This window comes from Asterias rubens, chromosome 1 (assembly GCF_902459465.1).
Source record: "Asterias rubens chromosome 1, eAstRub1.3, whole genome shotgun sequence".
NCBI lineage: Eukaryota > Metazoa > Echinodermata > Asteroidea > Forcipulatida > Asteriidae > Asterias > Asterias rubens.
The window spans coordinates 18,791,762-18,813,973 of record NC_047062.1 but is presented as its reverse complement, the minus strand read 5'-3'; the positions used below and the strand labels follow the sequence as shown (position 1 = coordinate 18,813,973).

Sequence of the window (22,212 nt, the reverse complement as noted above, 5' to 3'; positions counted from 1 at the left end):
AAAAGCTTCAGCTCATTTTTCTTTTATATTTGAGTGGAAATTACCACTTTCTCAAAAATTTTGTTACTTCAGAGGGAGCCGTTTCTCACAATATTTTATAATATCAACAGCTCTCAATTGCTTGTTACCAAGTGAGTTATGCTAAAAGTTATTTTGAGTAATTACCAAAAGTGTCCAGTGTTTTAAAGACTCTTAAAAAGGGGTCTGGCAGTGATTTCAGAAATGCACAAAGCATTGAGTGAAATAATGATTTGATTTTTTTTGCGCTGGTTGGGTAAGTGGGCTATATAGTATTTAGTTGGCACAAACAGTTACCTCTTAACACAACATGTTAAGTTTTTGTTATAACTTCGAAATATTTTGTTCAAATTCTAGTTTTTTCCCCCATTTTGGAGTAAAGATCCAAATGTATTTCATAAAACATGCGGGCAGACAATTTTCTCATCACAGAATAAGATGGGATTAGCAGAAACTGAAATTTAAATATTGTTTGGTGGGACCCATAGTTTAAAACAACGAAATATTAATTGCTTAGTAATTATTAACTCTCAAACTACTTCATAAAGTTATTAAGCCTGTTTGATTGAAGCTTAAGCAGCCTTAACTTAAAGCAATTTACATGAACCTTTCTTAAGAACCTTGTTTCAACAAATTACGACAGTTCATTTTTCCCCTCTCATAGCTTATAAGCGCAAAATTGACATTAATTATATTATGTGAATACAAAACTAAAAATATTCTCAATGTTCAATTCAAGAAATATTTACATTCATTACAAAACATTCATGGGATTAGACCAATTTAGGACTTTAAACATGATATTATGTTAACTCAAACAAATATCAGAGACAGATGGGTAAACAAATAACTAATTTCTCAAAAACAAAATATCAGCTCAGAGTCAAAGTTATTTGAATGTTACCAGAAACGGAGAGTTGACGAAATAAGTGGACAAATGTCTCAAAATCTTAAATGATAGAAGGTGATATAACTTCAAGGCAGATGAATAGAAACACTTAGAGGTAGGGTCATGTTTTTGTCAACAAAATTATTAAGACAGATACAGCAAAAGATACATGTGATCATTTCAGCTGAATGCAGTGTCTTTATATAGGCCTAGTTATTGAGAAAACAGCAAAAAACTGTCAGCGTATTTTCTTCATGAATTTTTATCAAGACCGTACAATCCATCCACATGTAGCGTGGTGACAGAAGTGTACTACCGCAACTCCGGCTGCAGCATAAGTAGCAAAGCAGACACCAACCTCCAGAAATCTGAGAAACGCTTAGCATGAATCGTTTCTAAGATTCAAACATTGTTTTCTAATCAAAGGGGGGGTATTTCAGACGAAAATAATTTCACAGGGTGCTCACTACAACTGCCATCTTTATGACAAGTAAGTTGTTAGATAGGATTTACACAATTCTTGATATCAGGGTTATTTTACCAAAGTTTGACCCTACCTTAAAGTTTCCTTTTTTTTTACTTTAGGATTAAATGTGACCTTTTGTTAAATAACCACCAACATTGATGATCCCATTGTGCCTTCATCTTAAAATACATTTAAAAACACTGAACCATGCACACATCCTAAAAGCAGTCTTAAAACAGATTTTACTTCATGCAACAAAGTAAAAAAAAATAGTAAAAAATGATCACCCGAAAAACTAATGAATACTTAGAAATAACACTGAGTTAAGTATTGAAAAGCAAACTATAATGTTATAGTTTAAGCATTGCAGATCAATGGTTTGACTCCATTTTGTTTGTTTTTAAATAAAAGCTCATTGCAGTAAACCAGTTCATCACACCCGGCCCATTATTATTGCCCTATTCACCATTCTCTCTGATGATGAAATACCCTCGCCCCGAATTTGATGGAGAACTATTTAAGGGAGTTGTAAAATGTTTTGTGAACCTCCTGTGGGTTGGGCTGCTGGGACCGTAGTTACCCAAACGCTGACCTATTGCCACATGACTGATGACACCTATTAAGAAATGGGTTTCGGGTTTGGGGAATCTGTGCCTTTGAAAAAAGACAGGGGTACGATAATTAGACTGACTGTTTGACTGACACCTGGGAAGAAGGAATGCTGACATTTTAGCATACCAGATCCTAACAGGTTTATCAACAACCTTCAGTGGATTTTTAAGGTCACGAAAAATGAGTTTTTATTGTTTATGTTAAACCAAGGGCATGACTAATTAGAAATAGTCGCATACTGGATCGAGCTGTATTTATCAACAACTTCTGATTTAGACCTAACCACTGGGCAATATTGGTTAGGAAGCCTTTGAATTGACCCTGGTTAAAAAAATTATTTTAAGTATTCTTATTTTGGTTTTACTATTATGGTGGGTTGGGTTTGCATGATTATGTTATGGATGATTACAAAATTTCTCTAAATTGATGTAGACTACAAGTGTAGGCAAGTCGGTTTAAAAACAATTGTTGTAATTTTTCAATAATATTCTTCAAACTCTGAAATCCAACAAACACAAGGTGTCCAGTGGTGGATTTCATAAAAGAGTTAAGACTAGTCTTATCTCCAATTAGGACGAGTATCTAACTTAAAAATAGTCCTAAGGTTTTAATAATATTGCATTAGGACTATGTCCTAAGTTAGGACTAGTCCTAAGTGAAAGCAATGGTCCCAATAAAAAATGATGACAAAAGTAATGCTGACTTGAGTAAAAAAGAATAAAAAAATAAAAGGCTAAACAATATACCTTGTTTTGCCAGATAGTAAATTGTGATCATCAGCAACCATACCTTTAGCTCACAAGCAACAGATGGTGTAATGATTTGTTGTGCCTGGGGGGGCTGAATACCAAACTTGGGATGAATTAACAATCCCCTGAGTTTCTATATAAGAGTTGAAGACACCAACCTGTTCCCATCAATCCTAAGAGGGTAAGAGGGTTGTGGGGGGGGGGGGTTCAGACGTGGTCAGGTCCAAGGTTCCGATCACTAGGTGGATTGACCACTTTGAACATATCAATGTTGATGTTTTTAAGCTCGCAGTTGTCGTCCTCTTCTTCCGGGACTGAGTTGTACAAATCATTGTGGTGTCTTGTGTTTGAATTATTCATAGCGGGAGGCTGTGGGATAGTGAGTATAGAGAGAGAGAAATGGAATAATTCATCATAAAACCCATCCGGAGGAAATGAGCCGTGAACATTCTCATTTGAACTTGGGAGTCAGAAGAGCATATTATTGTACTATAGGTGTAATGTGTTTAGCATTCCTATCTCATGAATCACCTTTGGAAAAAAAAGCATTGGCTCTTGGACCAAGCCGAGATATGTGCAAAGAGCATTGGCTCTTGGACCAAGCCGAGATATGTGCAAAAATGGAAATTCAATTCGAGTGGGTTAATTTCCACACACAATTATTCAGAGGTGAAAGTTGGTTAAGTTTAGTACCTATTTCGCACAAACATAAAAACAAACTACGTGCAAAAGAGAAACCCCAAACAGGCATGCAAGCCCCCTTTAAATGACAATGAGTTGGACAAGTTACTCATTCCAACTTAAGCCTCAAGTTTGTAATATCTCCTAGGACTAGTCCTAACTCTTTGTGAAATCGACCCCAGGGACTCTTGATCACACATCAGAATAAAACAAAGAAACAAAGACACTGTAAAAATACAAAAACAACAGTAGATAGCATGGAGGCAAGGTTAATTAACAAAACAATTAATATACAAAACCAGAACTTGGGCAGACAAAAGCAACAGAGCAATTTAATAAAAAGTTGAGCAGCCCTACATGGAATTGCGCCATGTATCTTTGCTTGGTTCATCAGATTTTAAAATATGAAAAAGAAAAAGAAAAAAAAAGATAAATGATGGGATGAAAGAACTGAATTAGGATCTTACCTCTTCTTTTGATTCTCGACCCCGAAACTGCCCCAAAGATGTCTTCTCTGATCGTTTTCGATGGACCTGAAACAAAAAAATTGACAATCGATGAATTTATGAATGCAAACTGATAGAAGAACCCTGTAGGCCTACCTAGTCTATACTATACAAGGAACTTTGTCAATAAGACGATAAGGGCATAGGCCCTCTGATCAAAATATCAAGTTGAAACCAACGGTTCTTTTCAGAACCACCCAAACTCATTTATAAAGAGATTATCATTACATGCATAACCGCAAACCTTACAATATCGTATTTCCACCAAAGTTTCAAAACAAATCCTACAGATGAACTTGTTATAATTCTACATCAAATAAAATGGCTTTAAATTGTTTTCTTAAAATCCACAGAAAAGGTAACCCACGTTTTTTATTTGTACTACTCTTTTTTTCATTTGAGTTATGTCACAGTCCATTTATGTACAACAATTCAGCATGCTTTCCCCGTGAGACCAAACCTTCCCTTAGCTGAACTTGTTTTCCCCCTTGGGTGTCTGTAACTCATCAGCTTCACACTGTCAAAGGCAAAAAAAAAAAACCCTACCCGAAATAGAGTTTCTTACAGCTTTTACAGGTCACTTAAGCTGTGAACCCTTAAAAACTAAAGCCCAGAGGCAAGGTTGGGTTAGGGTGATGTGACCAAAACGGAACATGGGATCAGACTCTAAGCCTTTTAAACTTTCAGCGTTGGGTTTCTACGGTTGAAACCTTATCCAGGTAGTGGCATTATTACGCTGTTTACACAAAAAGGGCTTTGTTAGGCCAGGTCTACTTTTTCGGGGCTACTTTAAAGTTTTCCCGACCCATCAACAAAACAGTTTCCATAGACAAAATGATTGGGGTCTAAAGAGCAAAAAATCCAGACAAAACAAAATGGTTTTGCATTCAGTCATCCATAGCAAATCTTGTTTGTGGTATAAAATAAAACAACTTTGGAGTAATTTGATATGGGTGTTGATGGTTTTTATTTTCACTACTTGGTATCTGCATTCCTGATGAGGTCATGAAGAATGAAAGCATTTGAAAGAAAGCAGTTCAGAAACTTGAGATGGATCCAGTTTAGTATTTATTTAGTAAACATTTGTATGAAGTAAATTAAACATAACAACCTCATATAAAATCAAAGATTTGTTTTCTGCTTATTGCAGAATGATAAAAAGACTTGATTGGTAGTTATGAAAAAATAAAAACCCAGATTAGTTTCAATCTATACGTCGCTGAGTGATAACAAGATTGATATATTAGATGGTAACTTCTATTAAACTTTTTGTTTCATATACCAATGTTTTTTTTAATCAAGAAACCTTAAAGTGACACATCATTTGTTTGTATGAAAACACCACCCAACTTATATTTTATCAGTAATTTTGCACTTATTTATTCAATTATTTGGCTTGTTTTGAATGTTGCAATTGTGAGCAAATGTGATTTGTTTGTTCTTTTATTATTACTTATTCATCATTTTTTTTTTACTTTTTTATTTATGTTTTTTTTTTTTTTTGGGGGGGGGTTGAATGCTATCTAGACTTTGACAGTATTTCAGATGAAATTATTTTACTTGAGGATTGGCACTTATCTTCCTAATGCTGCTTTCAGATTGAAACTAATCATAATTAAAAGTGAAGGTTTTCAATCTTGCACTATAGCCTAAGGCAGTTGTTTTGAAGTCGGCTACATTATAAGCGAGGTTCTTAAATCATACTTACTATAATAACAACAGTTCCGATGATAACTGCCATGACTAGAAGTACACTGACCAGTACACAGACGACTACCAAAGTGACGTTACTTATGACCGGGGCACCAGGCTCTTCAGTTGGTGTCTCTACTTTCTCCAACAAGACCGAGGATTTGTCGACAAAGAGCGACGTTTCTTTGTAGCGAAAATAGAATGTGTCTGATTCGAGCTGGAGAAACAAGAAGGAAAATGAAAGCAATAAATGTTGGTCAAACTTGGACAAACATATTTTCTTTCTGTTGTCTTTGATTATTTGAGAAAGGGAAACTCTTTAAAGCAGGTGTTGAAATTTGAGAATAGTCACTATCAGGGTAACAAATTTGAAGCTCTTGACAAAATTCAGCTGATATCATCACCTTTGTAATTAATCTTGCTTTTTCGCATTTTTGAGAGTCAAATTCACTGTATGGTACTATGCATTTACTTTAGACCTTTTGCGTGCAGTTAAACACAATCAAAGAACATCTTTACATTTTTTTGAATCTCAAAATTACAGCCCATAAGGTATGACTTGCCCCTGAAAATCATTTGATTGTAACAATAGAGCGATGATACCCTTGGAACCGAAAAATCATACTAATTGCATTTGTTCAACCTGCAAGCATTTTCACCTGCCTCGTATTGTAAAACACCTGCTGTGACAACAAAGCCCTTTGCGCTGCAACAAAACTGTTCAATTTATAATTGAATTGTTACAAACAGATCAATGTTGTCCATGATCACGCTGTTAAGTAATTATCAAAAACTGTTCCTAAAAAGTGACAGTCAGCGTTGAATCTGTAGTCTAATATCATTTTAAAAATTTGAAATTATTTGGCAATCTACCGATTCCCAAACTACAACACTGCAGCAGACATACAGGAAAAGATGTTCTTATATGATATTGGCAGTCTTTTATTTCCAAGCTTCTCAGCTGCAGTAGATAAACAGAGCAGCAGGTCAAGTGCAAACTTGAATCGAATTCAAACTCTGGTGTTTCTGATCAGCAGAGTGTTGGTTCCAATCCCCAGCTGTGATACTTGTGTCCTTAAGCAAGACACTTAGCCATTGATTCGTCCTTCAGATGGGACGTAAAGCTGTTGGTCCCATGTAAGAATCCAGTGCACTTATCGAAAAGAGAAGGGTATTTCTGACTGTGGCTGCTGAATGCACCGTAGCAACTTGTAAAACCTTATAAAGTGCTACATAATTGCGCCTTGAGTACCTTGTTTGGTAGATACGTGCGCTATATCAGACTTCAAAATTATTAATACTATTATTATTACAAGTAAAATCTACACTGCATGGTAGGTAATATATTCCAATGGTGTTTCTGCAAACTGCTATAGCCTATACTTTCCAAGTACAGACTTTTACAACAACAAATTTTGTTTAAGGAGGTGTAGGAATTTAGACTCACCGTAGATAGCATTTTTGCTGCAACATCTTCAATGTTGAGATGTGAATCAACCAGTGGCACCAGAGCAAACTCTACATGGATACTACCAGATGATATCTACAAAGAAACAGGCAGGTGGGTTAGAAGGGAAGAGGGGTTTGGGAGGGAGTACAGGGTGAAATCTTTTGCAAATAAAGTATTGTGAACCAAAGATGCTAACTCAAAATAAGAACTGAATCAGTAGAATGACAAACTCATGTGACTTGAATAGTGTATCAAATATGTATTATAAACCTTCAGTTCATTGTGTTTAATTTTAGGCTCTGATGCCATGCATTTAAGATGTAAATTACTACTTTTTGAAAGTAAGTGTTGAGTAGCTATTCCCGTAGAAACTGTTTAGTTAAAAACATGTCAAATCATAGAAAAAACTCACCACAAACTTGTCCATCATACTCTCATCAATTGAAAACTCCAATGCGAGGTTATTTTTTAAAGAGCTGTATCAAGAAAAAAAAGAAATTTTTAGAGGCAGTTTGCTTTTGTACTTCACATGCATTGTTTGAAGGGGAAGGGCAATTTTTATTTTGCAAATGGCACTTGCATTGAATACTTTTAAAGGCATAGGCCCTAGCATTGACTTTATTGAAAGCACCCTCCTCTTTTATGTTCACTTGTTCTCGTTTTGAAGTTTTTATATAACCTTCTCAAACTCAGTTGTTTTCCTGTGTCCAGTTGTTTTATCTCATGTGTAACATGTGTTGGTCTGCACTCATAACACTTTTCATTCCAAAGTTGTAATAATTTGTTACCATTTAAACAAAATATTTAACACAAAAAGCGCGCAAAGTTTGACCAGCAGCTTTGTAATTGACCCATTACACCATGTTTTATTCCCAATAAAAGACACTTTTTATTTGAAATTCTGGTTTGGATGTACAGTTTCACAGAGGGTTTAAGTTTACCTTTTAAAATGGTCTTCATTTCCCTGGACAAGTGAGGAGTAGTCACCGTTGAAATCAAACCTTACCAGAAACGATCTGTAGATCAACAAAATTAGTCAGAACTTAAACGGAATGTACTTGTGTTGAGTGTGTTGAGGGAAAGTTTCTTTTTAATGACTGTGTAGGCCTACAATTTAGCAAATATTCAGTCGGTTAAAAAGTTATGAACTGCAATATACATAGGGCCCCAACATATTCCTAAAGTATTTGAAGATCAAAAAAAAATTGTTCAATTCCCCTCTTTACATTTTTGATGACATTTGAAACAATTTTGTAATTTCAATTTTCACATATAAATAACTTACCCGCAAAATTTCTTTGTGCACAGCCATTCACCTCCCCTACAGTGGCTGGAAGAAAAATTGTACAGAAATGTGAGTCTAATTGATAGTCATAAAACTTTACTAACAACTTGAGAGGGCTATTTTCGAAAATGAAAAATAAAAACAATTAATTTTGTGTATCTTAAAAATATTTCGTTAGGGATGAATTTAATAAAATCTTGCTTTTTTAGGCCTATGCGAGTATAACCTATTCATATATTTAATGTTTTTAAGAGTTTTATCCTTTTTATAATTTTTGTATTTTTGTATTTTTATGTGAATTGCCAAATAAATAATAATAATTACATAAAATCTTGCTTATTTAGGCCTATGCGAGTATAAACTAAGGAGTATTACATAGTCTGCAATTGTTTTTTTGTGGAAGGGAGGGGGGTGGTGTTGAAGGTAAGTATATTACTGACATGTACAATACAATAATATTTTGACCATTTTGGAAAGCAATCCAATTGGACCTATTTAACATTTATTAATAAATAAATATTATCTTTTAAAGTAACCCATTAAATGTTATAACATCAGTGATGAATTAAATTAACAAGATAAGCTGTTGTTTTAAAATTACTTCTTTGCTCATTGAAATCATTACAATCATTTTATTCCAATAGTTTATGAATTACTTAACAACAAAGAAATGAAGCACAACACTTTTTTGTATAATCATATCAAAGAAAATACAGCATTTGACTTGTAGAAGATGATAACTTGACCACAAGAAAGAAAAAAAAATTCAGGAAGACACGCAAGACACATTTTTGCCTCCTCCTTCAGATGGGACGTAAAGACAAAGGTCCTGTGTGTTGTGTAATGCACGAAAATGAAATCAGCTTACTCAAGCCCGGCTCCTGCAAATGTGATATGAATTTTGACATCACAGGGCTGTTTTCGCTGCAAATGTTTTGCAAGTCAACTGATGCGAATGAGTTGTTGCGTAGATGTGACGTCAAAATTTTGTATCCCATTTGCAGGATGTATATGGGCTTTATCGTTAAGAGAAGGAAGAGGTTTCTGGCATTCGGGTTGGCAATTTCATGCACACAACTGACCCTGACCTTGTGATCCCTGAGAAAGGATCTTGTTGAAGTATCAATCAAGAAAAGACAAGACAAATATGATTGGTATACCTGGCCCAGTGATAAGCGATTTATGGGCCTTATAGTCCTCAATCTTCTGCAATCAGAAAACACCATGAGGAGGATTTGGGAGGATTTTTGCGCAAGGTGCTGTTATCATATTACTGCTCATACTGAGCCTTATACATTCCAGAATTCATGTCAACTCCTTTAACTGATGGAAATAGGGGTAGATTTCACAAAGATGATAACTTAGGAAAAGTCCTCGGACTCTTTAAGAGTTATTAAAAACTTAACACTATAGTGCACTAGTCCTAAGTTAGGAAAGAGCAACTCCTCCTAACTCGAGGTAAGACTAGTCTTAACTCTTTGTGAAATCCACCCCACAGGACTTTAAACAAAAATAAAACACAAAGTTAAGTTTCTTACCACTGGTTGCATACGTCGTTCCTAACCTCTCCATCATAGTATGTATTACCATCATGGGAACACGCAACTGTACAAGTAAAATAAGAATATTGTATTTACATGTTTTTACATCCTTAAAAATTCTGTATATCTAATCATGTGGGTAAGACATACCCAGAGTTGTGGGGACTTACTTTTACACAATCAAACTGTTTTCTTTAGAAAAGAGAATCATAGAACAACATGTGAGTTTATGTAAAGAGTACATTACTGCCCCAAAATTTGAAATCTGTTAGGTATTTTTTTTCATGTAGCAAATAGTCATGATGGTGTTACGGACTTGTGGTTATGCTGATAGCATGTGTCAAGTCACTTAATGATTATATGCAATTCTAAAGAAATATTTATGTTAAGAAATGTTAGCTAAACCACCACCTTTATAGATATAGCATTGCATCTTTTCTACTTGCTCTATGTGCATAAGATAAACAACCAAAAGTAAACATCAAAATAACTGGTCATTTTAAAACTCTCTAAACCCCACTTCAAGTTGAAAAGATTGTTTCAGACCTCAACTGTTTTTTAATTTATTGATAACTTTGTGAATCAACGAGGTGTGATACAAGATTGGAATGGTGAGAACTTTATTTACAAATTTGGTACCAGTATTGGTGTAATGGAAAACATAATATCTCTGCCAAAAATTTATCAATTCAATAAATTTATTGTCCCGTTAAAAATATAAAAATGGAAAATATTGCACTGCACAAGGGACACGACCCTTCACTTTTGACCTTTTCAATACATTCAATCATTTCTGTGCTTGATAATTTTAATTTTTTTTCTAGGGTAGGTCCTATTCAATTTAGCATCAGACCGAGAAAATAACAGCAACCATTATCTGGTGTTTTCTCCCCAAACACAATCTGTGAAAAGTTGGTTGTATTGTGTTTTTACTGAAAGCTAGAGATTAGAACTTCTTCTCACTCCAAATACCAATGATGTATCAGACCTGTGAGAGACAAACAATAATGGTGTTTTTTTACAAACCATATAGAGGTCGATCACAAAGTCTTGCTGTGAAGCCAACATGACATTGGCAAGTATAACCATTAGGGTCATCCGTTGACGGTAGACACTCCCCATTCATACATGGATTCGAATTACAGCCCACTAAACACAATGAAAGACCAATTTTTAAAGTATTTTACAAACTAATACAAGTAACAGATGTTTGTTGAGACACCATGTTATAAATCTCTGAGAAGAGCAAGTGGTTAATTAATGAATCTTTATTTCGATCAGTATGCTCCGATTGTCTTCAGGAGAATGAGTGTCTTCAGCATACTGGTCAAAATGTCCAGGGTCTTTTCAAACAGCTGCTTAAGCAGAAAATATTGCTGAACAACTCTCTGCGCCAAGCAGAAACGAGCAGGATACCAGTCACAATTTGTGACATGGTAGTTTGGCTGAGTCTTATTCCGGTAAGCGTAATTTTGTCGTGCTTATCTACTTTTTGCAGCTCCATGAAATTAGGCAGGGCCCAGTTTCACAGAGCTGCTTAAGCAGCAAATATTGCTAAATAACCTTCTGTTAAGCAGAAATGAGCAGGATACCAGTCACAATTTGTAACTGTGACATGGAAGTTTGGCTGGTAGCCTTATAACTGTAAGCATAGTTTTGTTATGCTTATCTACTTTTTGTGCTGAAGCAGCTCTATGATATTGGGCCCTCAGTGAACCACCACACCTAATATGGTGTTTCCACATATTCACTTGGTTATATCTTCACAGTGCAAAATTTCAAATCCAAGAAATCTAGTTCAAGGAATATTTCATAGCTCACTTCATACTTGAAGGGAAGTAAATTCACAGATGTCTGCAGTCAGAAATGTCAGTCAGAGGGATCTGTTTTGGTAAGTGACCCCCAAAGAATGTTCACATATGATTTTACAATTAGTTGGAGTTTGCAGAAGTCAGATTTGTCTGCTTTTCATTAGCAGCTCAATCATCGACTTGAGAATTTCAAATCAAAGTACATGTGCATTCCTGTGACTGTTTTAATTATGTTTTTTAAAGCGAAACTCTATCAGCATTTTAAAAATGTTTGTGACCAAATCTTTTGGAAAAGTCTCAAACACAAAAGTGGTAAGAAATAATTGGAAAATAACAACTCAAAGCCACAAACTAACAACAACTAAATCTGTATCTATCGAATACTGCAACAAACTCCCGTATGGGTTGCAGGTGTGGTGAGGCAAGTAGACAAAGTTAGTGGTGAGCTCCCCATATGAAAGTGGTCATTTGGATTGTATCTGACCTAGTCTTAAATGAGTCTATTGATGGTGCTTCTCTAGCTACCCAAGGAAATATAGTGAATCTTAAGCTGTTTATGAAATTTGGCATATAAGATCTATAAAAAAAAAAAAGCTCAACCAACTTTGGCTCTTTCCAACCAGCAGTGCTCCAAAAGACCTCTATTTATAGCATTATATCGCATTAATGTTTGCTGGTCTAGCTACTCAAGTCTCTATAGAACATACAGCTAGTATATTAGCATATAAGTCCAGCCAGAATTGCCTTAGGATAATGTTAAAACCTCCGACTCAAAAACAAGCTGTATGCAGGCTTTAGCAGTAACTACATTACAGACGTGAACAATTCAATTAACTGTGTAGCTTTGACTGTGGGTTTGTACAAGTTCAGTCTGGGATGGTCCTCCCGATGGCCAAAACTGAGACTTGTGTGGAACAGTCAAACATTTGTATCCCAACATAAATCATTTGTTTACTTTTGGATGATGAGATTTGTGTTAACCTGACTGAGCGTGCTACACAAGAAAGAGTTTCTAAATTTAGCAGAAAATTCTAAATAAAGAGCATATTGTTAGAAAAAAATTGTGAGTGGAAAACTGGAACAACACAGGAAAAGAAATTCTGATAAATTCCTTGCAAAGGGGTGATTTAAAGCATACTCTTCAAACTACAAAATACATGTATGTAATCATTGCTTCTACAAATTTTGCTAAAACTTATAACCATAAGATGTACATCCATTTAGGCACTCAAAATGTCTGGATTTTTCTCTAACATTATAAGTATATATAGGATTTGAGGCATTGTATGGTGAGGTATCAATATGTTTGCAGTAACATCATGTGTATATGGTACTTGCCAGGTAGAGTTTGTATTTTCAGTATGCAAAGCATTTATTACACATGTGAAATTACCAATCAACACTCTTAAAACTCATGGGTCAAAATTGACCCAGACTTGCAACCCGGTCCATTAATGGGGTCAGGCTGAGATTCTTCATTAGTTTGACCCATTTCTTACTTTTTGACTCGTAGTTTGGGTCATACTGACCCAGAAATATGTCAGGGACTCAGAACCGAGTCAATGTAGCACCCAGATGTTTTAAAACTGGGAGCTAAGTTTTAGAATGTATGTTGTTACCCAACTTCTCAATTTGTGTTTACCTTTGTCTTGGCAGGTTTCTCCACTGAACCCTTCCGTACAGACACATGTTGCTATTACACATGTTCCATTGTTATGGCATATATTTGTTGGACAGCTTATATCTGCAAACAACATTATTTTAAAATGGAAATTTAACCAATAATATGTTGTTCATATAAAATATACACTTTTCATGTTAATTCCCTGAGCCATATTACTTCATGGAGATGCTTGCACAAACAATAGCACAATAAAATTATATATACATGTACATACCAGAACAATGATACCAGCCAAAACACACATATTCACATGCACTGTCTATGGCTGCTATCCTGCTTATATTTGCTGAGCAGAAATAACTTAAACAGTATTTTCTGCTTAAGCACTGAGCTCTATATTCCATTGTTAGGTTCAATGGTTTAATTGTTGTAAATTCAGAAGTTTCAAGTATGAAAAAGAAGAAAAGGGAGAAAATAAAATACACATTTATGAGGCCTTTTTCTTCAAATTTTAATTTGAGCAAATTTTAATTTGACATGCAGTGAACAACTTTTGCATAGCAAACGATTTCGACTTAACTTTTTTTAGTGCACACTGAATGTCAATATGGTGTAGCAGATGATGATTTGTTAGGAGCAACTGAGACATTTTGTGCAGCAATTTGCTACTTAGGGAAAACAAAATCCACCTTACCTGTTTCACAATTTTGCCCAGCAAATCCTAATACGCAACCACAGTTGTATCCACCATCAATGTTCTCACACGTTCCACCATTAAGACATGGCGTTGATGTGCACTCATTGAAGTCTAGATCGCAATTACTTCCGCGCCATCCAGCTGGGCACATACACGTAAACTGTGCAGGACCTGTACTGACACATTCCCCATTAACACACGGCATACTGGCACAGGCTGTCTGATCTGCGGACAAGAAGTTATCAATAATTAATTTTAAAATGCCATCATTGTAATTTCCAATATAACCAGATTGGGGATGAAGTATAGGGTTAGGTATGCGTTAAAATTAATGGCAAATGGTTCACAGAAGCCTACAGCGGCTTTCGATATATAGTAAAAAGCATTTTGAGAAACATATCACTTGAAAGTAATGTCACTAGTGGTCGTGGAATTGTGTGTAAGTTTAATGCCCTAAAATTTGAATCTGAGAAGCTTTGATGATTCTAAGATTTTAATAATGATAATAATAAACCGTTTTTATATAGCGCTTTTCACGCCCGAGGGGTGTTTCAAAGCGCTTCCGACACTATTACCCCTGGTCACTGGGCCTTAAAACATTCCTTAAACCATCTCAGCTCCCTGGGGAGTATACAGCCTGTGCACAATGTATGCGCTACTCAGCTAAACCAATCACAAGAACCATCTCTGCCCTCACAGGTACCCATTTACCCCTGGGTGGAGAGAAGCACTTATAGTCAAGTGTCTTGGTCAGGGACACAAGTGTCATGACTGGGATTCGAACCCACACTCTGCTGAACAGAACCACCAGAGCTTGAGCTTGGTGCTCTTATCCACTCGGCCACGACACCCCAGTAGGGGTTGTTCTTCCTGCTTGGACATATCAACTCCGGATTTTCAGCAAAATCTCCAAATCGTGACCTCTTTTTGAAATGAAATGTTCACGCACAAGTTTTCTTGTTTTATCTGTGGTTCCCCAAACCAAAAGTATGGTTGACACCCTATGTTGTCAATTGTGTTCACTCTTCCGTATCTATAGGGCCTAAACCTATTTTATGCAGTGCACTTCTTTCAAACAAACCATATAGACTAACAAAGATTTTCATCTTGGTATAGGGGCAAGATCATTTCCATCATGATTGGGACATTAGGACATTTTCAGTTTGCAAAGGGCTCATTTTAAAGAGCCACCGATGCCAATATCAGGGTCAACTCTACCCTGTGTAATTCTTGGAACTTTGAACTTTAAATTTTGATTTGTTTTGACAAACTTTGCAACCGGAAGGTCAAATTACAGAGATTACAATAGTTTAAAAGTAGGTATAACATATAAAATATTTAACAAGTACACCTAAATACCAAAAACAAATATTATATATATTTTGTTATGTTTACCTTGACTACTAATGAGTACCTCGCACGTCACTCCGCTATAATCTTCAGGACATCGACAGAGGTATGCATTTGGGAATGCTGTACATATGCCTCCATTTTTACATGGATGACTGGCACAAGTGTCATCCCCACCACTGGTAGGAACTGTAGTTGTCTCAGCTGTCCACAAAACCAAAGAAAAGCAGAAATGATATTAAAGCATTTTGTATTTTACTTACAACCACATTTTATTTACAAAGTTTGAAGTATTATGTTGATACTGATGACTTAATGTCAAAGAGCTGCTAAGCAAACAAAACAAGTTTTTGCTTTAACATGTTCTGCTCAGCAAAATTTGCATATAAAATCAATCAAACATAATACATGTGGAATAGTATTTTGGCTGGTAACCGTATTATGGTTAGCAAAAATATTTCATAATTTATATTTAATGTAAATTTGTTTAAAATGTTGTACCATCAATTATCAGAGACAATTCTTTATAAGCCCCAACACAAAGGGTAATTTAACAACTCTTTTATTTTAATCCAAATGTTTTCTTAAACTCTTGTTAGGCCCAAGTTACATCATTACAGCAACGATTAAACCCCTCAACAGCTGTTGAAAAGTAGATCAGTTAGTTAATTTAGTTTTTAAATTAATTGTCAAGTTTCATACAATTTCACCTTTAGAACTAAAATATTTGTGTGCTACAAAGAAATAATAATCGACATAATATTATTTAGTATGGTGTGAGGCTAAGACACGCCTCAAAAGTGGCTCTGGTAATAACAAAAAGCAAGAATACGGTCTGATGATAAGAACACTTGGAGCAAAAGTTAAAGTCAAACTTTTATGTATAAAATATGCACTGCTTGATAATATACTGGCATGTTGATAAACAAATTTTGATCAGTAATTTTTTTTTTAACAAAATCTTTTTTTAATTTTATTCCCCACAATTTTTGTTATAAACTACAAAAAGTTGACTCACCTGCGTTCAAGTTGAAGTGACACAAAACAATGCACAGGAAAATCCCACTCCACCGTAGAACCGCTCCCATGTTGTTCCCTTAAGATAAATCACATTAAAAAAACACCGTAAAATAATTGCTTTTCCTTGAAAGGAATCCTCCAGAATTAAACCATCTACCGATGACATATCCTGTGTAACCGCAATTGCATGAATCATACACAAAACTCGCCACCAAAACAATTTTATCTTCGTTTGGTAAATATCCAACGAACGGTATTCAAACATTGTCAATTTGTTTAAATGGTTCAGTGACTTCCAATGTGGGCGACCCCATACAAAGAAATGTATTGTTAACTGTGTGCCTTATACGGGCATGGAGTAGAAATAAACTAAATTCACACAAATGAATTGGTGAATAGGCCCTAGCGAATTTATCACTTTAAAAGTATTATAATCTATTTTGGCGGCGGAAACTACAAACGAGTTGAGTTGAAGGAATTTCCTTTATCTATGTTTGGCTTACGCGCGACCACAGATAATACAATAGGGCTACCACAAGAAATTTTTGGAATACATTTTAATAGGTTTGAAATTGAAGTAAGAAATGTGTGATAGTGTTACACTATCATCAAAATAATAAGGGACTTTCCCCGTGAGTATAATTATAGAACACTATTGTTGTCAAGGACATGATAACAAATGCAAATGCAAATCATGACAGAGGGATTGGCCTAAGGTTTAGTTAAGCCCAGGATCATGGAATCGAAAAGATAATCCTACTCATACTACATTGCTCTGTTTATTTGAAATGTTCTGTTTATCATCTTGCAGAAAAATTCTACCTCCATTGCACGGATTCAGTTCAAAGATGGGAAAACACACCGTCTTTGATCCATCAAAATAATAAATCTATATTTTTCTAGGGTTAACGATTCCGAAAAACTTTGAGTAAGCATTATATGGGAAATCTTTGATGTGGTTTAGGGCGATTTCATCAGTGGGCAAAAGTTTGGAAAATTGGTTTAACATCAATCGACGCGCACTGACCGATAAAGTGCGCTAGTCCCCACGCAAGCAAAAAGTCCCCCGCGATAGCCGCAGGTTTAACCCGCGTGTTCCTGTGGCTTTTCAACCAATTTCACGTGCACTTATTCCGTCCATCAACAACCATACGATTCCCACAGCTCAAATATTTCATTACATGACAGATTTTATTACCTCACTTACAAGATTGTCATCGTAAATAACCCACTTCTTTCTACCATGGAGGACAAAGTGTAACTTGCGTAAAAAAAAAACAATGTCAAACTTGGGAAAAGATGTCATGCCGCCTGCCCTGCTCAGGATTCCATCAATATTACAGAGTTAAATAAAGTTGTTTTCGAATGTGTGAAAGTAGAACATCAGTACATGGGCCTGAACGAGAAGAACTCCCGACCGGTAGTAAAGTGAGAGAAGTAGGACCTAGCGTTAATCCACATTATTTAAGAACAAAAAATTAACACCTGAACAAAATTAAAACTTCCAAAAATGTTGGGACCTTCTGATCTAATCTTTTGGTTTGCACCTCTGATTATACTCTTTTTTTCAACTCAACAATTCATTTTAAAAAGTTAGCGAGCGGGTTGATTCGGCATTTGCCCTCTACTCTCCTTGTTCGGCAAATGAATAAATCACTTAATTTTATTTCCTAATCCAACACAATAACTGACGCCATTAACCCGCTGGCTATGTATGAACTGACTTTGTCCAGAGTTGGCCTTCTCCCCGTCTGAAGCTCTCTCTTATCAGATTATAATTATGGCAATGACAGCTTTTTGAAACCTCGACGAGGTCAACTTATAGTGCGTCTGGTTTTTCATAAAAAGCTCCAAATTGCGACCAGGAGCATATATTTGCAATAATGAGTTAAGCATAATAATGGTTATCCCGTGTATCCCTAATCCAGTCTGGGTTTATGGGATGTCTTTCCCAGCCGAGGTATTCACCTAAAAAATGTCATATGCATGCAGCATTGGTAGTCAGCGAGAAAGAAAATAACTGATTTAGTTAAGTCTGAAATCATGACACAAGTTGCCATCTGAAAACCTGTCAATGTGGTGAAAATAAAGCGTTTTAAAGATATCCAGTACACATATTAAAAAAAACTACCAAATAACTGATTGCAACAATTGAAACAAGTCTTGACTTTTCTAAACCAATATTCAATGTACTTTCCTTCGAAGTATTTTTGTTTACAGAGTCACGTGTGCCCTTCAAGTCAAATTTATAATAAGCTAATTTACTGTAAACATGTTATATTGATTCTGTGGCAAACTACTGTTTAAAATATTGTCCTTATACAAGTTGTATTTACTGTCATTTGGGACGTCAATATGAAAACAATGTCTTATTGAATTGAATTGAATTGGAAATAGGATGACTCCAAATCCAATCTCCTATTGAGTACATCACAATGAAATTGAAGGCATGCTATGCGGCTTAATGACTCCATAAAGTCCCTGGGTATTTTATTATCAGACAAGAAGGAAGTCCAATCCATTTGATTTCACTTGACCTGATAATAAAAAATAAAGCCTTTTTATAAACCGAACCAGAAGGCGATATTTGTTTAGTTGTTCCGCTTGGAGTTTTACGACAATTGATTATGACCATTGCTCCTTCAAACGACCCAACGTTATCAGACTCTCGAAGGCCTATCTATTAGTGTGATTGTCTGTTACATCGTAAAACGAAGTTGAAAGTGGCTTCAATTGTTGCAGAGATATGTTGTGATTCAAATGTTGTTGATACCGAAACTGACTTCGTCACTGAATTGGAAATTCCATAAAAGAAAACAATTATTGTTTTTTAGACTTTGTGCAGTGTTTTGCCTAGCCCACCCTGTTGAGCTGTTAATGGCTCCGCTTTTAACATCGGTCTCATCACTGTCACCAATACACAGTGATGAGACCGATGTTAAAAGCGGAGCCATTAACAGCTCAACGAGGTGGGCTATGTTCTGCCATGAAAAAAACCTCAACCTAATGAAAATACAAATTGTTTGTATGTTGTTCAATAATGGAGAAGTAATTCATTTACTTGGTTTGAAGTTTAACTTGCAGGTAAAGTTAGATCATCTAACTTCACGTGAAAACTGTTTCCAAATACATAATGGTGATTCCAGTTGAGAAACAATTCCCTTCAACTGAATTGTGTTTTTTAGAGAAGGGGATTCAAAAGCATTTCAAAGAGACGTTCCTGCAAATTGTGTTTTCTAAATATGGACTACTCTTCCTGCATGCGTGGACATCACACACCACTACAGATTTTCGGCAATTATATCACAAAAACATCACCACCTTTTGGAAATTAATTTTACAGTCGAAGATTTCCAAAAACCAAAGGTATGCTTTGCCTTTGAACCTCCTCATTAGATATGCGATAAGTGTATCATTTATTTTGCCTTGGAAATGTCACGTTCATTAACATGTCGCTGCAAAAACTTTGCGAGTTTTATTCAAAGCACGAACACGCAACATCACCGGGAGTGTCGACTTGATACATGTATCCCTATACTAAAGCTATTTCATGATCATGATCTCAGTCTCAGCTGTAATTTGTTCTTCGTCAAAATATCTCCATTTCCTAAAGAATTAAATTACAGCGCGGGAAATTAAGCTTTCGTATTAAAGAGACGACGTTTTCAATTTGTTAATGAACATACCATGGTGGCATATATAACGGTGAAAACAATAACCACAAAATATCATCAGTATTTGCGAAAGAAGGACATTTTTACTGACTTTCTTTGTGTGCAAGTCAATGGTAGGTCCGATCATTTGATCATTTCTACCTCCATGGTCCGATTTAGCCGGAACGAAAGTTTGATTTTTTGAGGCAAAGTTTCTCGAACTCGTGTCCCTGCATGCTGGACACTACTTCAAACGGTGGTATTTCTAGGGAAACGAGTGGGCATAAAAAAACACGAAGTTGCTATAAAAAGTAACCTTCCAAAATTAATTGCTCGTCTATTTTATTCATACTTTTTCGACCATGAACAAAACTTAAAGAATATTCTTGGACTTGACTTGAATGAATGATTTATAATCCATTTCCCGCAGGTAAAACTGTTTTTACCAACATTTCCGGAAATAAAGATGACATTGTTTTCGTTATGGCAACGAAAAGCTTACGCATAGGGATCGGATATGACAACGTTGTCGTCTATAAAAATTTACAGCCTGTAAAAATATATATGTTAATGACTAAATTCTGTCGACAACACATGATAATTAAGATGTAGTTTCGAGAGATGTGGGCGTGCATCGAGCGAGCCATGGGGCTTATGGCTTCGCCGACTCCGAGATGAAAATTCCCCCGACACGACCACGGGTCGCGAGACGATGAACAGACTTCCCCCGTTGGCAAATTGCTTAATGACTTCGTCTGTTCACATGGGGATAAAAAAGATCAGTCAGGAAGATGAGTTGGCCACTGTCTATAGATTTTAATGATGATTAATTAATGAAGCTCACTGGCTTGGCCTTTCTCTTTGGTCGTAGTCTAGGCCAATCTTGTCTGAACATGGTGTGATGACATGTAATACTCACTACTCACCTACGCCGTGAATCCAGTGCATGTAACGGTACCTTCAATCACCTCTCTGTCGGCAATGCTCTCCTGAGATACGAACAGTCTCCCTCAGTTTGCAGATGAGAATTGTCTGCAAGGAAACCATACACAGCCAGGTGTTTTCCTAGAGTAAACTGGCAATTAGTGTCCACGGTAGATCAGGAGAAAGTACACACACACACATACATACACCAAAGTGAATTTACAGCGAGTCCAGCCAGTCCAAAACGAGCATGGTCGGTCATCGGGACATTATGACGGAATTCCAGGCGGAGTGGAGAGGATGTTGACTCCAGTCTATGAACTTGTACTTTGGACCCGTGCACTGTCAGTCATAAAATAAACACAGAAGCTCACTGGAAACACAAGTGGCAATATTGTATACGTCACGTATTGATGGACCTTCCTTGGTAATCACTGTTATTAATACTGCTGATATGATCGCATCACAAAATATGTTATCCACATTGGGGAAAAGAGCTATACCTAAACCCTGTGACTCATTTTCAACAATAGATGCATTTTCACGGAGTGACCAAACACAGTGCGTGAGGCGGGCCTTTTGTTATGTAAAGATGGGTCTGTTGCTTGCATCACGGATTGGTGACGTCAGAGTGGTTTGGGCGGTGCTAAAATATTATAATTCTGTGTTGTAAATAAACTATCAATTATATCAGCTTTCGTTGTTGATGTCACATTATCAGCAATTAAAATTACATGAAAATGGAATTATATGTTTAGGGTTTATAATGGTGCTGGGAAAAAAATCTTTACAAGTTCCATACAGCAAAGTTTGTTTCGAACGTTTCAGGAAGTATAACAACCAAGGCCATTGAGTAAAAATTGTGCCCAAGTTATATTCAACAAAACAAAAGCTAATGTGCCAAGACATGTCTTGGGAGCCTAAAATTCATTTGTTTACACTCAATAAGAAGTGCTCTTTTAAGCAATAACAATGGCACGACATGGTTGCCACTTTCCAACGTATTATGCAAACCCTATGCATCCATTTTATGATATGAAAGCTCCGAAAGATTCTTTCAGTAGTTTTAAGGTCACTTTAAACTTCCCTTAAAGGTGCTAAACAGAATCGCAAGAGCTGACAAAATAGACCAAGTATTCCCTTTTTGTGTTTTTTGTGTGTGATCAACCATTATACATGTACATGAAATGAAAAACCTGTGAAAACTTGAGCCTAATACATTGAATGAGTCAGGAAAAGATAGT

At 35.9% G+C, this 22,212-nt stretch overlaps 1 protein-coding gene across 4 annotated transcripts; it reads right to left on the bottom strand.

The window, feature by feature from the left end:
- Positions 1–2,343: 2,343 nt before the first annotated feature.
- Positions 2,344–21,507, bottom strand: LOC117293260 (protein crumbs homolog 1-like). 4 transcript variants are annotated; one of them, XM_033775489.1, is made up of 14 exons: positions 20,971–21,507; positions 16,390–16,467; positions 15,417–15,575; positions 14,019–14,246; positions 13,343–13,444; positions 10,916–11,038; positions 9,887–9,953; positions 8,349–8,393; positions 8,005–8,079; positions 7,476–7,539; positions 7,061–7,156; positions 5,630–5,830; positions 3,883–3,948; positions 2,344–3,103 (listed from the first exon to the last, which is right to left on the bottom strand). In XM_033775489.1, the coding sequence occupies exons 1-14, from the start codon at positions 20,990–20,992 to the stop codon at positions 2,942–2,944; spliced, it is 1,488 nt and encodes a 495-aa protein (XP_033631380.1). In that variant the 5' UTR covers positions 20,993–21,507; the 3' UTR covers positions 2,344–2,941. The 4 variants fall into 4 exon arrangements, with proteins under 4 accessions (XP_033631380.1, XP_033631398.1, XP_033631389.1 ...); XM_033775507.1 differs by lacking the exon at positions 10,916–11,038; XM_033775498.1 differs by lacking the exon at positions 13,343–13,444.
- Between the last annotated feature and the right edge of the window lie 705 nt (positions 21,508–22,212).

Bases quoted from the DNA above. Each gene is read 5' to 3' on its own strand.
- LOC117293260 (XM_033775489.1), bottom strand. From the start codon at position 20,992: ATGCACTGGATTCACGGCGTAG. The intron at 11,039-13,342 runs GTAAACACAAAT...CATTGTGTTTAG, and splicing joins AGAAACCTGCCAAGACAAAG to TGGGCTGTAATTCGAATCCA. The intron at 7,157-7,475 runs GTGAGTTTTTTC...GTTTCTTTGTAG, and splicing joins GTATGATGGACAAGTTTGTG to ATATCATCTGGTAGTATCCA.